This window comes from Pteronotus mesoamericanus, unplaced genomic scaffold (genome assembly GCF_021234165.1).
Source record: "Pteronotus mesoamericanus isolate MK-2021 breed Mesoamerican mustached bat unplaced genomic scaffold, CSHL_Meso_final scaffold_167, whole genome shotgun sequence".
NCBI classification, from domain to species: domain Eukaryota; kingdom Metazoa; phylum Chordata; class Mammalia; order Chiroptera; family Mormoopidae; genus Pteronotus; species Pteronotus mesoamericanus.
In genome coordinates this window covers 30,699,671-30,713,301 of record NW_026555308.1, presented here as the reverse complement: position 1 = coordinate 30,713,301, position 13,631 = coordinate 30,699,671, and the positions used below count along the sequence as shown (strand labels likewise).

The 13,631-nt window shown below is 41.4% G+C and overlaps 1 protein-coding gene across 1 annotated transcript; it reads left to right on the top strand.

Annotated features, from left to right (window-relative positions):
• Positions 1–5,096: 5,096 nt before the first annotated feature.
• Positions 5,097–6,310, top strand: LOC129083482 (zinc finger protein 474-like). Its single transcript, XM_054589324.1, has one exon. The coding sequence runs from the start codon at positions 5,187–5,189 to the stop codon at positions 6,225–6,227; it is 1,041 nt and encodes a 346-aa protein (XP_054445299.1). The 5' UTR covers positions 5,097–5,186; the 3' UTR covers positions 6,228–6,310.
• The last annotated feature ends 7,321 nt before the right edge of the window (positions 6,311–13,631 follow it).

The following is a 13,631-nucleotide window of genomic DNA, read 5'->3' as shown; positions in this document are numbered from 1 at the left end:
GGTTTTACCTGGTAACTATCAGAGTAAAAAGAGAACACTACCATGTAAAGGAAGTGACAACCACCATTCCTAGGATGAAGTATCAAAGGGAAGAGGTTTGAATTGGTAAAACTTAGAAACTTAGAGGACATGTTTAATGGAGCTGAAAATCATCACATCCCCAAAGAGAAGGCACAGACTGAACGGCAATATTGTCTGGTTGGGGAGTGGAAGTGAGTCTGGTTTACTAGTATCAGAAAACTGTAAACCAGCTTCAGCTGCGGCTACAGGAGAGAACTGCTTCTGCTGGGGTGAAGACGCATTGGTGGGGTGATGTTCACAGGAACCACGAGCAGACAGGAAGCCTTTAAAAAGAAGCCGGTCCTCTCTTCCTCCTCCAACCGTGCATTCTCCCTCCCTTACCGCTGTTGGCAGAGCATAACTCAGAGGCAGCTGGCAAAGCAGAAGCGGGGCACGCAGAGTCCCAGTGCCTGCACCACGAAACTGAACACAGAAAAGAGCAGTCTGAGTGTAGAGACAATGAGTTAATCGCTGGTACCACAAGGAGACCTCCTAGCTATTTCTAAGGCTCACTGTGGAGAAAACTAGGTTTTCAATTCTGGAAGTAAAATATGTCATTCAAATCTGCTCAAAAAATTCCAGGAAAGGATGGATTGCGAATCCCTTTTTAAAAAAATCACTGGTTCAATATTTACAATTTCAAGTTTTTTATTTCTGATTTTCAGGAAAGAATGTATATTTAATAAGTCAATTTTGCCCACAAGCATATACTTTCTCAAAAAAATTTTCCTCATCAAAAAGAGAACATACTAAAAGTTGAAATATTACTATTAGAATTCACTTTATGCTAAACCAATGACAACTATTAAAATACAACCATACCTTAATGAGTATTAGGTTTTCGTGTGAGTAAAAGTCTTAAAAAGTGGCTAAAATACAATAGACATTTATTTCTTTTATGCACATAAAGCCCAAGAGAGGGACTATATGGTGGCTCCAACATTATCAGGGACCCAAGTCCATCCAGGTCTCTGCTCTATCATGTCGAGATTGCATGATTGTAGTCTAGTCCAACATGGCAGCTAGAGCTCCAGCCATCACATCCATGTTCCAAGCATCGGGATGAAGGTAGAGAAGAAGAGCAAGTTGTACCCTTGCACTTTAAGAAGAGTTCTTACAAGTTGCACACAGTACTTCACTAACTACAAAGAAGCCTGTAGACTTTTAGCTGGAAAATCATATGCCTAACTAAAAATTGGTGCTGTCTTAATTTGAGTGAGTTGGGCAGAATAACTATTGGTAAGGAACTAGTGGTCTCTGCCAGGCTCTGGGAGGGATATTATCTCATCAATCATAAGCTTTGATATGAATAAGTCTATCAGCTCTTATTTGAAAGTGAGATTTCATAGGTAAGGGAGACTGAAGAGTATATGAGGGCACTAGGCAGGGGAGAGTAGAGGCTGCCGAACAGGGTGGCTGGAGGGTATTAAGGACAAACCTGCTCTATTCTACAAATTTGCTCAGAGCTAGCGTTAGCCCCAATGCCATCTTTCTTATTTATTCATTTGCCCATTTAAAGAATTTGGATTTTATGGTAACAGGGAAGGGCTCATGTATCACATATTTACTTTTTTCCAAAGGACTAAATTTTTAAAAAAAGATTTAATCACTTTGTTTGTGTTCTTTCCCCTCTTTTAGAAAGAAACACCTTCTAATGCTAAGATGGGTTTTATATTTCCAAGGTTATTATGTTCATCTTTGTGAGTTTGTCTCTCCTTTCCCATTAACCCCAAACATGGCATCATATTGATAAAATGTGATGCCTTCCATTGTGCTCTTTAAATCTCCTATGTGTGAATATGGTCAAAATGCATAATTCAGGCCAATTGGAGTGAACATTTCTCCATGGATGCTTGGGGTGAAACTAGCTGGCTTTGCAGAGCAGTTCTCTTTAGAAACTAGCAACATTTATTTACAATGTGTCTGGGTGAAATGCCAATTTCTTAAGTCATTTAAGTGTATGTATTTAGTACTTTCCAGCATCTTTGCTTTTAGAACTAACTTACAGAATAGAGCAGTCGACCATCCTGTGCCTTGTCAGAATCACTGGCAGAAACTGCATACATTTTTCAGACTCCAGAAATTGCACTCGCTTCCAGCTACCTCACCTTTTATATTTTGATGCCTTTAATCACAGTAAGAGAAATTTCAGGAGGACATTGGCAGAGGAAAAAGATGGTAGAAAAAGAAGAGAAGATTCCATTGGAGATTTTATGATGCTTATGTTGGCTTCAGAGAAAATATGAGTAGTGCACACACCTGCAAGCATAAAGATCAATTCCTAATCAAGATGGTGAAGTGGCGACAAACTGAACACCATCTGGTCTCTTTGGGCAGCCTTTCCTTTCACCCTGCACCCATTATACCACCCCAGTTCCCCTTGCCCATCCCCACCCCTGGCTAGTAATGTAGATTTTTCTTAAGGATATTGGTATGATCAGGAAAAAGATTGGCATTGCATACCATGCAAGGAAAAACTTATTTAGTAAACTACTTAGAGCAAAACAAACGACCCCTGTCGCATAAGGAAAAGCGCTGTCTTTGGTGGCCCCAATCTGTCTCTCCTGCTTTTTCCATTGCAGAGGCTTCTCTCCTGCGCCCTATTCCCCTCCTCCCTTGTGCCTCTTCTTTCTCCTAAAGGCTGTGGGGGGCTTAGTTACCTTCCCATGGGACATATGAATTGTCCATTAAAACAGGGATAAAAAGGAAAGAGAAGAAGCGCTGCTGGTGGAATTTTAGGCGGAATGAATAATGGAAACTGCTGAGCCCTGGAGCCAAGAGAGCTGGAGCTGATTCCCAGTTCTGTCATTTAGAAACTGACTGTCTTGGGCAAGTTATTTGTTTTCTCTGAGTCACAATTTCTTCATTTATAAAGCTGAAATAATAATACCTGTCTCATAGTCATTTGAGAATTACATATGTATATAAAATATACAATATCTGATGCATAGTTGGCATTCAATAAACAATTAGTTACCTTATCATAAGGGAAATGGAGGAGTTTTGGGGCAAGTCATGGGGCTTTCTCAGTATTCGAATCTGCTGGTAACAGTGTGTGCGTGTGTGTGTGTGTGTGTGTGTGTGTGTGAGAGAGAGAGAGAGAGACAGAGAGTGAGAGAGACAGAGAGAGACAGAGAGAGAGAGGCTGAGAAAGGGAAGGAGAAGTAAGTTAAAATGATTGCATTGATTTTTCCAATCTATCTTCTTAACTACTTTTGGTGTCTGAAACTTCCTGGTATCAAGGAAAGTGGGAAACAAGAGATGCTGGGTGAATGAGAAATCAAAACCAACAAAGCTGAGTGGTTTGAGGGGTTATATCACCCATTTGCTGATAAAACCTAATGAAATAATTTTACCAGATTCCTGTGTTCTCTAGGTCCACTTTCTCCTTTGGATGGTGCTGAGCGAGTGATAAATTTTGTTTCTCCAAGCTTCATTTTCTGTGCTGGCCACTCTTGGGCCAACACATTCTTTTGTCACATGTGTTAATATCACTGTCTTAAGATCTGTCAAAATGACAAATAACTTCCTTTTCTGTGCCAGACCTCATTTGATAGTCACAACTGCAAGGATTCAGACCTTTCTTGGCATCAAAATACAGGAACTGGGCACATACCTCACAGCTCTTTTGGTCCTTTATCAAACACAATGCCCTGACAGCATTTTGATATTACTAACACTGCCATTCTTGCTCTGACTGAACTCAAGTGCCTGCCATAGTCTAGTGTCTGTGATTGGGAACAGGTACTACAAAGCTTCTAACACAGATCCAGGTCACCTTTCAGGAAGTAAAGATGGTCTTAAGACTTCTAAAAAATATTCTTTCTTGGGGCTAGATTGTAGGCCTGGGGTAAAATTGTCTCCACCTTCCCCAGGGCAAAAACTCCTTAGGCTTCAGCCTTTTTTTTTTTTTTCTGGTTTGGGAAAACCATTGGTCATGTTTTTATAAAAAATATTTGGAAAATGATAGACAGATATAGATATATAAAATAAGATAGTGCACACGATAGTTACAAGAAGAGGATCAAGCAAAGCCTGAGCTGCTTCATCCCAGGGAATGTCTATCCATGTGTATCCTACCAGGAAGAGGATAGGCCCAAGATGCATTCTTGGTTTGACAGCTATGGCTACAATTTGTTAATGCCCTAAAGAAAAGTGGGTACCTGGTAGATATAAGGCAGGTATGCCCCCTCTGAGAGTTTTCATCATATTTTAATACTAGTTCATAATATCCTCACAGTATTTGCTGTTGAATTGCCTCTTCTGTAGGAGTTCTTAACCTTAGACCCTCAGACACTAAAAAAGTCTGGCACATTACTATACCTCAAATAAAATATATGTAACAAGTAAAAATATTTGCTAAGTTATTTCAATAAAATTAGTTTCACTTGGAATGGTAAGAATTTTATTTTTTGCGTTTAAAATCATTCTGAAACAAGACCCATAAGCTTCAAAGAGCTGTCAAAGGGATCCACGGCCCTCAAATGTTGAGACTCCCTAAGGTAGTCAGAGGAGGTCTTCTCACATGATCTGCAGTTTCATTCATCTAATTTCCACAGTTCTTGGTTCTCTTTTCTATGATCTCACTGCCCTGCCTCAGATGGTTTGTGTCATATGTGTCTACGATGTGCTGTGAATGTGTCAGTCTTTCTTTGGGCAGAGTACTCATTTCAATACAATAACAATGCAATTCATAAAGGAAGTTTGCTTCAAATTTATTTCAACACTCACTGAAAAAATCCTATGTACTTGCTTCTGGGCTAGCCAAACAGGATACTAAGTAAAAAACAGACAAACAAACAAAGAAACAAAAACATAAAAGAAAAAGATAAAAGATACTGCTCTTTATCGACTTTCAGTCTAGCAGCAGGGTGGGTGTTTGTGCAATAACTTCTTGATTTGTTTCCGCCCCAGATCTTGCAGGCATCGGAGGTTTAATGGGGACTTCCCTCTGGTCCAGACTGCTGCGCTGCACTGAAGCTCCGAGTCATGGTCTTTAGATCTAAGGTACTGGCAACAATTGGAACCCCAGGCCAGCAGAATTCATCAACCTTTGCCCTAAGAAGAAGCCCCAGATGAATCTGGGCTGAAATCAGAGCAAGGACTAGAGAAATATTTCTCTGTTAATGGAAAGAGGAAAGGAGAAGAGGGTTCCCCAAAAATTGCAGCGGACTCTCCACCATTCTAAAGAACCTACCTTCCTTGTCAACCAAGCTATTCTATCCAGTGACTCCTATTCTACCCTTTTGCCACAAACAGAGCATGTTAATCCTGGTGAAAAAATAAAGGCAAACCCCCAGAAAAATAGGCCTGGAACTGTAATACTCTCAAAACGGTCCAGTAAGAGAATTATGTCAGAAAGCCAGCCTGGCCCACCTGTGATCCCATCCCGCCGGCCTGGACTCCACATATGTTATATCTGTGGCCGAGAATTCGGGTCCCAATCACTTGCCATCCACGAGCCTCAGTGCTTGGAGAAGTGGCGTATTGAAAACAGCAAGCTGTCCAAACACCTGAGGAGGCCAGAACCCTCCAAACCACAGCCTCTCAGTGGCAATGGGTCCTACAACCTTCAGGCAGTGAACGAGGCAGCGTTCCAGAGTTCTCAGGCTCAGCTGCTGCCCTGTGAATCCTGCGGCCGCACATTCTTGCCAGATCGTCTTCTTGTTCACCAGAGAAGTTGCAAGCCAAAGGGTAAGGGGCCCACAGCACCAAACCCCAACAGTTCTAATGATCTTTCTGGTCTTAAGAAAGCTTCTGGTGGCATCCCAGCTCGACCAAAGACTCTCATCTGCTACATTTGTGGTAGGGAATTTGGCACCCTTTCCCTTCCTATTCATGAGCCCAAATGCCTGGAAAAGTGGAAAATAGAAAATGACCGGCTCCCCAGGGAGCTCCGCCGGCCACTCCCACAGAAGTCTCAGCCCCCTATTACCGGAGAGGGGCCAAGTCAAGCTCAGCTTGTGCCCTGCCCAAATTGTGGCCGGACCTTTGCCCCCGACCGCCTTCTGGTACACCAGAGAAGTTGTAAAGCTCAACCAAGTGGGCCACAAGTTCAGAACTTGACCTTAGGGAGTAAAGGCGGCTTGAAAGAGTCCACTAATTTCAAGCAGCAAAAGAACACTGCAGCACCCACTGTGAGTGATCAGGTAATTCAAGCCACATGAGATGCACTGGGTAGACCTGGGAGTGCATTCTGCCTGCAGAGGCGTGAGAGAACACTGACCCAGGATCAACTGCCTCAGCCCCTGCAATGGTTTATTTCAAAGCCTATTTTTGCCCCAATGCAGCCTGTCCAAGATGACCCCTGTCGAACTCCGGGGGCCGTATCTCTGTTGGCAAAGTAGACGTAAGAACATCCTTGCCGGGTGGGTTCATAGTCCTCTTCCATTCTGCTGCCTAACAGAGAGAGAGAGATGGACTTCTTGCTTCTCTGATCCCTCATAACAACAATCCTTGGGAGAGACTGTTGTTTGAAAATGAGTCATTAATGCTATGTCTACATTACAGAGCTATAATCCCCGTTCCAAAAGCCAATATTTATTACCAGTTTATTTTAGTCATCTACCTTAGGAATTCATTTTTGGCAATCTGGGTTATGCTGAGTTTATCTTACTAAAATAGAATCTGTGTCAAAAACCCCAAATGACTTTAGCAATAATTAAACACTGGAACACTTGCAGAAACAGACATGTTCTACGAATGCTGCATGTTTTCTTTTAACACTTACATGATTGTAGTGTGTGGGGCATTAACCCCAGCATAGGCACTTAAGCAACTAGGTGTATGTTCATGATTCTGGCAAATGCCAAATTCCCACTGCTGCTCTATACCTTGTGTTTGGGTTAGACACCATGCCCCGACTTACCTCTTGGGCAATTGTAAATAAGCATGACCCCGTGACCCCAAGGGTTGGGCCTTCAGCTGAGGTTTCATCATCAGCCAGGATGGAGATGGATACTTAGGAGGGTGGCTGCCTGCAAAATGGCTTGGCCCATGGACTTTGACCGACCATTAAACCAGGGGAGTGGGTATGTTCTTCTGTATCACAACTTACAGAACGTCAAATCCTGAGAAATAGGATGTGGTCAAAGTCTTTTTTGTTTTTCTCCTATGACTGACTATTTGAAACACTCACCTGCAGGATCATTAAATGGACTGTTTTTAGGAAACTAGAGTTACTCAAGCTATTTCAAAGGATTTAACCGGAGGGAGTTGGAGGAGGGGGAGAGCTTTTATTTTTAATCCCAATTTTCTTCCTTCCTTCTTCACTGAATTATTTTGACAAATATCTAGTACTTTTCCCTAATTTCCATGATTAAAATGAAATTATTACGGACTTGCTGGTTTAGAAGACTTTAAGCCAATGATTCTAAAGCTGAAGAGATCAACTCATGGAAGCCGGGTGAGTTTTCTGGTGAACCTTGTAGAAAGAATGGCTGGTCTCTTTGCTGAATGAAAACCCAAATTCTTAAGTGTGGCATGGACTGCAGGCTGGTCTCACAAACATGATCTGTTTTTCTCATCTTCTGGCTGTTGCTTTTCTTCCAGAACATGTGAAGTCTGGATTAAAAGAGCAAAAGGATCGTGTCTCAGGGTCACAATCTGAAACTCTGTTAGTGTATGACTTTCAGCCCTGTTTCCCAATTGTATGCATTTACTTCAAATGTTCTCATTACAGATCTTGAGATAGGGAAGAGTGTGGTCAGGATTCTTGGTCTTGTTGTTATAATACATACTTTGTGCTCCCAAGAGTGGAGCCAACAGGCTGAGCACAGCATGTTCTCACTCAGTCACGACTGCTAAAAGAGGCTGGCCTGGGCCCATGGCTTCACAAGAAGACACCTTCTGACTCACGCAGTCATCTGGAGCGGAGAATGTCAGGAGGGGAGGCCAGCAATGGCCCTTGATGGCTCATGCATTTCCATCAGTGTAGGGGGAATTCATCAGAACAAGGGCATCTAGAGGCCACGGCCTGCTCCCAGACCTGAAAAGGCATGTGTCAGTGAGAGAGTGATGCCTACGGCTGTCAGATGTGTGCTAGCCTGTTTGGGGACCTTGTGGGCTTTAGTGGAGGTCATAGAAAGGTCATGTAACTTAGGGCCCCTTTAGTCGCCAGATTTAAAGCAAGCTTACTTTAATTACAATGGAGAAACCTCTTAGGCTTCAAAGAGGCATACGATTCATGAAGCAATGGACTTTATTCCCTCACTAAAAAAGAGGTTTGCCATACAATGTTGCTTTCAGCAGAAAACCTCTCCTGGGTCCTCTAGTTTTTTCTTTTGTCTATGATTTGATCCTGTATGTTACTGTGTTTTTTTATTGTATCATTGAAAATTCAGATAGTGCTGTGAGAATACATTTTTCATAAAGAGCATTGACCTATGCATTGTTAGATTTAGATTTCAGAATTTCATCTGCCTGTGACAGTCAACTTTGGGCCGAATACGACGCACACACATTCTTTTTACAGTTCAAATGTTTGCTTCATTTCTTCTCTCGTCAATTATAACAATTTCCCTCTAGAATTCTTGATTTGACTTCTGATGAGAATCAATGATCTTGCCTGATGTTCCTAGGGGCCTCAGTCTTGTAGTGAATTCAGGTAAGAAAAATATTTTCAGAACCATGATCATAGTACTTGGAAAACAATTCACTCCAGTTGGGCAACAATGACTGTTTCGCTGGCAGAATGAATTACCTTCTGCTCAGAATGTTCTTCCAACATAGATTGGCTCAGTCCCCTTATGACACAGATGCTTCTGTCACCTTTCAGTCATTTCTAAACCTAAACAAATGCCACTAAGGCAAATTCTCTTCCAAGACCTCACTCAGTGGGCACTTTGCATTAGCCCTGTTCTATAGCCACTGTGCAGGCTTGAATTGTCCTGTTGCTTCCCATTCAAAATATAGGGCTGAATTCACCTCTTCTGATTGCACAGGAAAGATGTGAAGGATACTAAGCAGTGTGGAAGAGGAATAAAGCCTCAGTGTGTGTTTGTATTTAGAAAGTGCACCTGCCCTGGGCTTGTGGCTCTCGCATTACAGTGTTACCAGCAGCACTAAACTCCCTTTCCTCTCCCTAAAAGAAGGAAAGCTGGAATAAGCAATGCCCAATTTAGCAAGATTTTAATAATGGCATTAATCCCAGGTGAGGTTTAATGTATACTATGGAGAATCATGGATTATAATTTCAAATTTTAATATTGCATTTCTTTCGTGAGATCTTGAGGTCTGTTTTACTAAGTAGTTCCCTAAGCGATGCCGAAACTACAGTAACAGAGGTCATTTCCACTTTGTTTTAATATGAGGGGATAAATTTTGATATTTACATTAAATATTTGGAAAAATATTTTCCTTTTCTAGAAGCCAACAGTATTTCTTTTTTATTCTTTTTTTTATTTTTTATTTTTTGGCAGGGGGAGCTTTAGGCCCTTTCTAGCTGATTGGAACACAGGTTGACAGAGTTAATTGAATATAACTATAAACCAAAACAAAACCTTTGTCAACCTTTTACCAGTTAGATAATGCTTGGGGTTATTTTTTTAAGATGATGCTTGTAATATGTGAAATACTGTCCCCCAAAATCCTTTACTATATCATAAAGTAGGCATCATTTTCTCTATAGGGAAACTATCTTTTCTATAAATGATTATATCTCTCAATGTAGTTTTAAGCCACCTTTGACATCCTACATGCTCAGGTTTGAGCTAAAAAATCCCTTCAGATACTTCTTTAGCATCTGGTGCTGCCATCTGGTGTTTTCTTTTAAAGTAATATGTTCCACACTATCAAAAACACCATTGCCTTTCCCTTTGTGTTACCTCCAAATATATTTGAGAAGGTACCTTTATGGTATAAACTTCAGTTACTTAGGACTTTGGTTACATTTGGGTTAATGTTATAAATTCTGTTTCATGGTTAAGTGTCTCATTCTCTAAAGGCAAAACTCTGATTAAGAAAGTCACAATAAGAAAGATTCAGAATGGCAAGATGGATCGTTTCACATTGTCAAAGTTGTGTGTATGCATGTGTACCTACTGGGTAAGAAATATTTAGAGTTTATTGGGAGGCATGGAAGAAAGGGAAGGGAACTTTTCTGAGTATTTTTATGATCCTCACTTTATGTGATCTCATTTTAATCTTCATAATATTACTAAAAGACAGATATTATTTTCCCCACTTTCTGGTAGGGGAAGGGAGGTTAAGCCACTTGCCCAAATCACACAGTGTGGCAGTATGGTAGTGTGGTAGTGGGTGTCAGGACCAGACCTATGTTGTTGCAAAGACTCCTATCTTTTCATGTCACTAGTAGAGAGGTTTATGTGTGATACAAAATGATATGGCTGTGTTGCCAGACTCTGAGTGCTAAGTAAGGCAAAGAGGACAGAAGTTTGTTCATTCAACAAATATTTATTGTTAGACATTGGCTAAGTATTAAACATAGTCATAAAAAGACAGACACAGTTCTTGATCCCATGGGGACTTGTGTAGGAAATATGAAATAAATAAATATAAAATTTCAAATTGTGATATGACAGTGCCTATTGGTGGGAGTGGACGGTCAAGATCTGGGGTTACGAAAACATCTGGAAGGAAGTGACATTCCACCTGAGACACAAATGCTGTGAACACGTTAGCCAGGAGTAAAAATGAGGGGAGGGGGAAGCAGGAGGAGGAAACTTTCTGGCCAAAGGAGGCCTGTGTGAAGGCCTTGAGGTAAGGAAGATCTTAAAATGTAACTAAGATGTCTACAAGTGGCCAGAGCCTAATGGAGCAGGGGCAGGCACACAAGATAAAGCAGAACGAATAGCATAGTTCTGTCCAGCTGCTCTGTAGACGCAGTGACAGCTGATGACGGCTTGGCCAAGAGTACTGGTGGCAGAGATGGAGATGAGGCATCATGAGCAGAACTGGGTGATAGTTGGGATGTGGAGAGGTGAGGAACAGAGTCACGGACGACTCCCACTTTTCCACTTTGAGCAACTGCACTAGTTGTGCTATTTTCTAAGGTGGAAGAGATTTGAGAAAGTGTAGCTCTCTGTGGTTAAGATAAATAGTTCTCTTATGGGCCTATCAGATTCGAAATGCTTGTGAGAAACCTAAGTGGGTAAGTCAAACTGAATATATAAGTCTGGGTCTCAAAAAAGAAGACTGGTCTGGCATATACATTTCTGCACTATTAACATATATTTAAAGTCATCAGAATGAGTATAGGGTTATAAAAATAGACCCAGGGCTGAGCTAAGAGGCATTCCCATATTTAGGGATTAGAGGGGAAGGAGCCGCAGAACGAGTGCCTGGGGACACTGGAGAAGAGGCTGGAGTGTGGTGCCACAGAGGCTGAGATCAGAGAAAATGTCAAGAAGGAGGGTGTGGAAAAACTGCGGAGAGGCTGAAGGGCCAAGAACATATCTATTTGATTTGGGAATGTGGATTGAGTTTGAAAACCTTGGAAAGAACGCATTCAGTGTAGTGGTGTGGGTTGCAGAGTGTATGGATGATAAAGACAGGATGTGGTTTTGGAATTTTGGCTTTGAAGATGAGAAGAGAAATAATGGGTAGGCTGGAAATAGATAATGGGTTAAGAGAAATTTCTTTAAAAGATGTAGAAGATGGGAGCTTCCAAAGTTCCAGGGGTGTCCAACCCACAGCTCATGAGCCACATGCAGCTCAGGATGGCTGTGAATGTGACCCAACACAAAACCATATATTTACTTAAAACATCATGAGATTTTTTTGTGTGATTATGTGTCACAGTGTATTTAATGTGTGGCCCAAAACAACTCTCCTTCTTTCAGTGTGGTCCAGAGACACCAAAAGGTTGGACACCCCTGTTTCTAAACTATATTTGATGTTTAGAATCATGATCCAGTGGAGAGAGGGAGGTTGAAGAAGTAGAGGTGATAAAGACAAGCATAAAACCTGAGAGAGAAATGGTCACCAAGGAGTGGGATCCCCATTTAGAGGGCAAAGGGTTTGGTAAGGGGGGGCACTTTTTCATTTCAGCAGGGGGTGGAATACAGATGAAGGCAAGTTTGTAGGCCTTAATGGGAAGATGAAGGGGCTACAATCTGTTAGCTTTTCTCTTTTCAGTGAAACACCAGGCCAGCTTATCAAGTGTTTCACATGAGAGAGAGGTATAACGAGAGAGAAAGGTTCATTTTAAGAGTCTGCTCAGTCTTTTGTCTCTTCATGCCTCCCGTTAATTGAGGCTTAGGCTCACAGAATCCTTTACCTCTATGATTCTCAAACACAAGAATGACTTGGAACTCTTTGGATGTGGTATATAGAACATTCAATGGGATTCTTCTGGGGGTCTCCACCCTTATAATCATCTTCAGTGACCCTAGTTCACCTCCTCAGCCCTGGTGATGTCATGAAAACCAGCCTCAACCTCACAAACTGCCCCCTGATGATGCTGGCATCTGGACCACTAATATGCAAGTCCACGTGCCACTTCCTCTCCCTTTGGTGCCAACCATGCCTGTGCACCAGGGCAGCATTTTAGGATCCCACAGCTCTCAGGTGTACAAAGTACAACTTGAAGGTAACAAAATCAGTTTTCTTTTGTGTTGTTGTTTCTAAAAAATCAACCCAAAGGAATCTGTATACGTACCGAGTGAGGCAACAGTACATTTACATTTGTGAGTACATGAAACAGAATTTATTCTTGTATTATTTGTTGAATTATTGTATTATTTTCCATGTGAACAATGGTAAGCCTACTTTTGCCCATCTTGTATATTGTGTGAGTGGAGTATGTGTGTGTTGATGGTGAGGAGAGAGTTACAAATTTTAGAGCAATAGCATCACTAGCAAAATTGTTCTATAGTTTTTTAATATAAAACTTTGAAGGATAATGTTCATCTGTACAAGTTATGACCTAACATAATTACTTTTAAGAATCATGTTCAAATTATAATTACATATCCGTGATGGGAAAGACCATAATAGATACAGCAACCTCTCCGAGATCCCAAAGACCAGAGAAAAAGTGGGTGGTCATTACATTGGTGCTCCAATATGTGGCTTTCTACTTCTCCAAAAAGAAAAACACTGATTGTAACCCCTGTGAGAGGAGACGATTACATATGATTAATTCAGATATCATTCAGGCCTAAAATGAATAAAACTACAACATGCTAAACTATCCAAGAATTAGCTTAGCTTAAATGATTTCGTGTCTTCATGAACCTGCTTTTCCCTGTGATCCCCACGTCCCATCCCTTCGTCCAGCCCCGAGTACACAGTTGTCTGTATTTGCTTAGTGAATCTCTGTATTGTGACTGAACGGATATACATAGTTCTTAGAAATCTGAATTCCAACATCAACAATTAAAATCCTACTGAAACAGAAGCGACTTCCCCGTGACTAGAATGTCACCGCTAAATGTGAAGCTTGGGTTTAGCTTTATGATCAGGTGGCACAGTGAGATGTGACTTAGGATGCTGCCTCTTGCTTTCCCTTTACATTATGTAATTTACCTCCTTCTTACATCCATTGTCTCTTTTGAAGATCACTTCTGTGAGGTTGTCTTGTATGTAAAGAAATGTTCTCCACCGTGAAG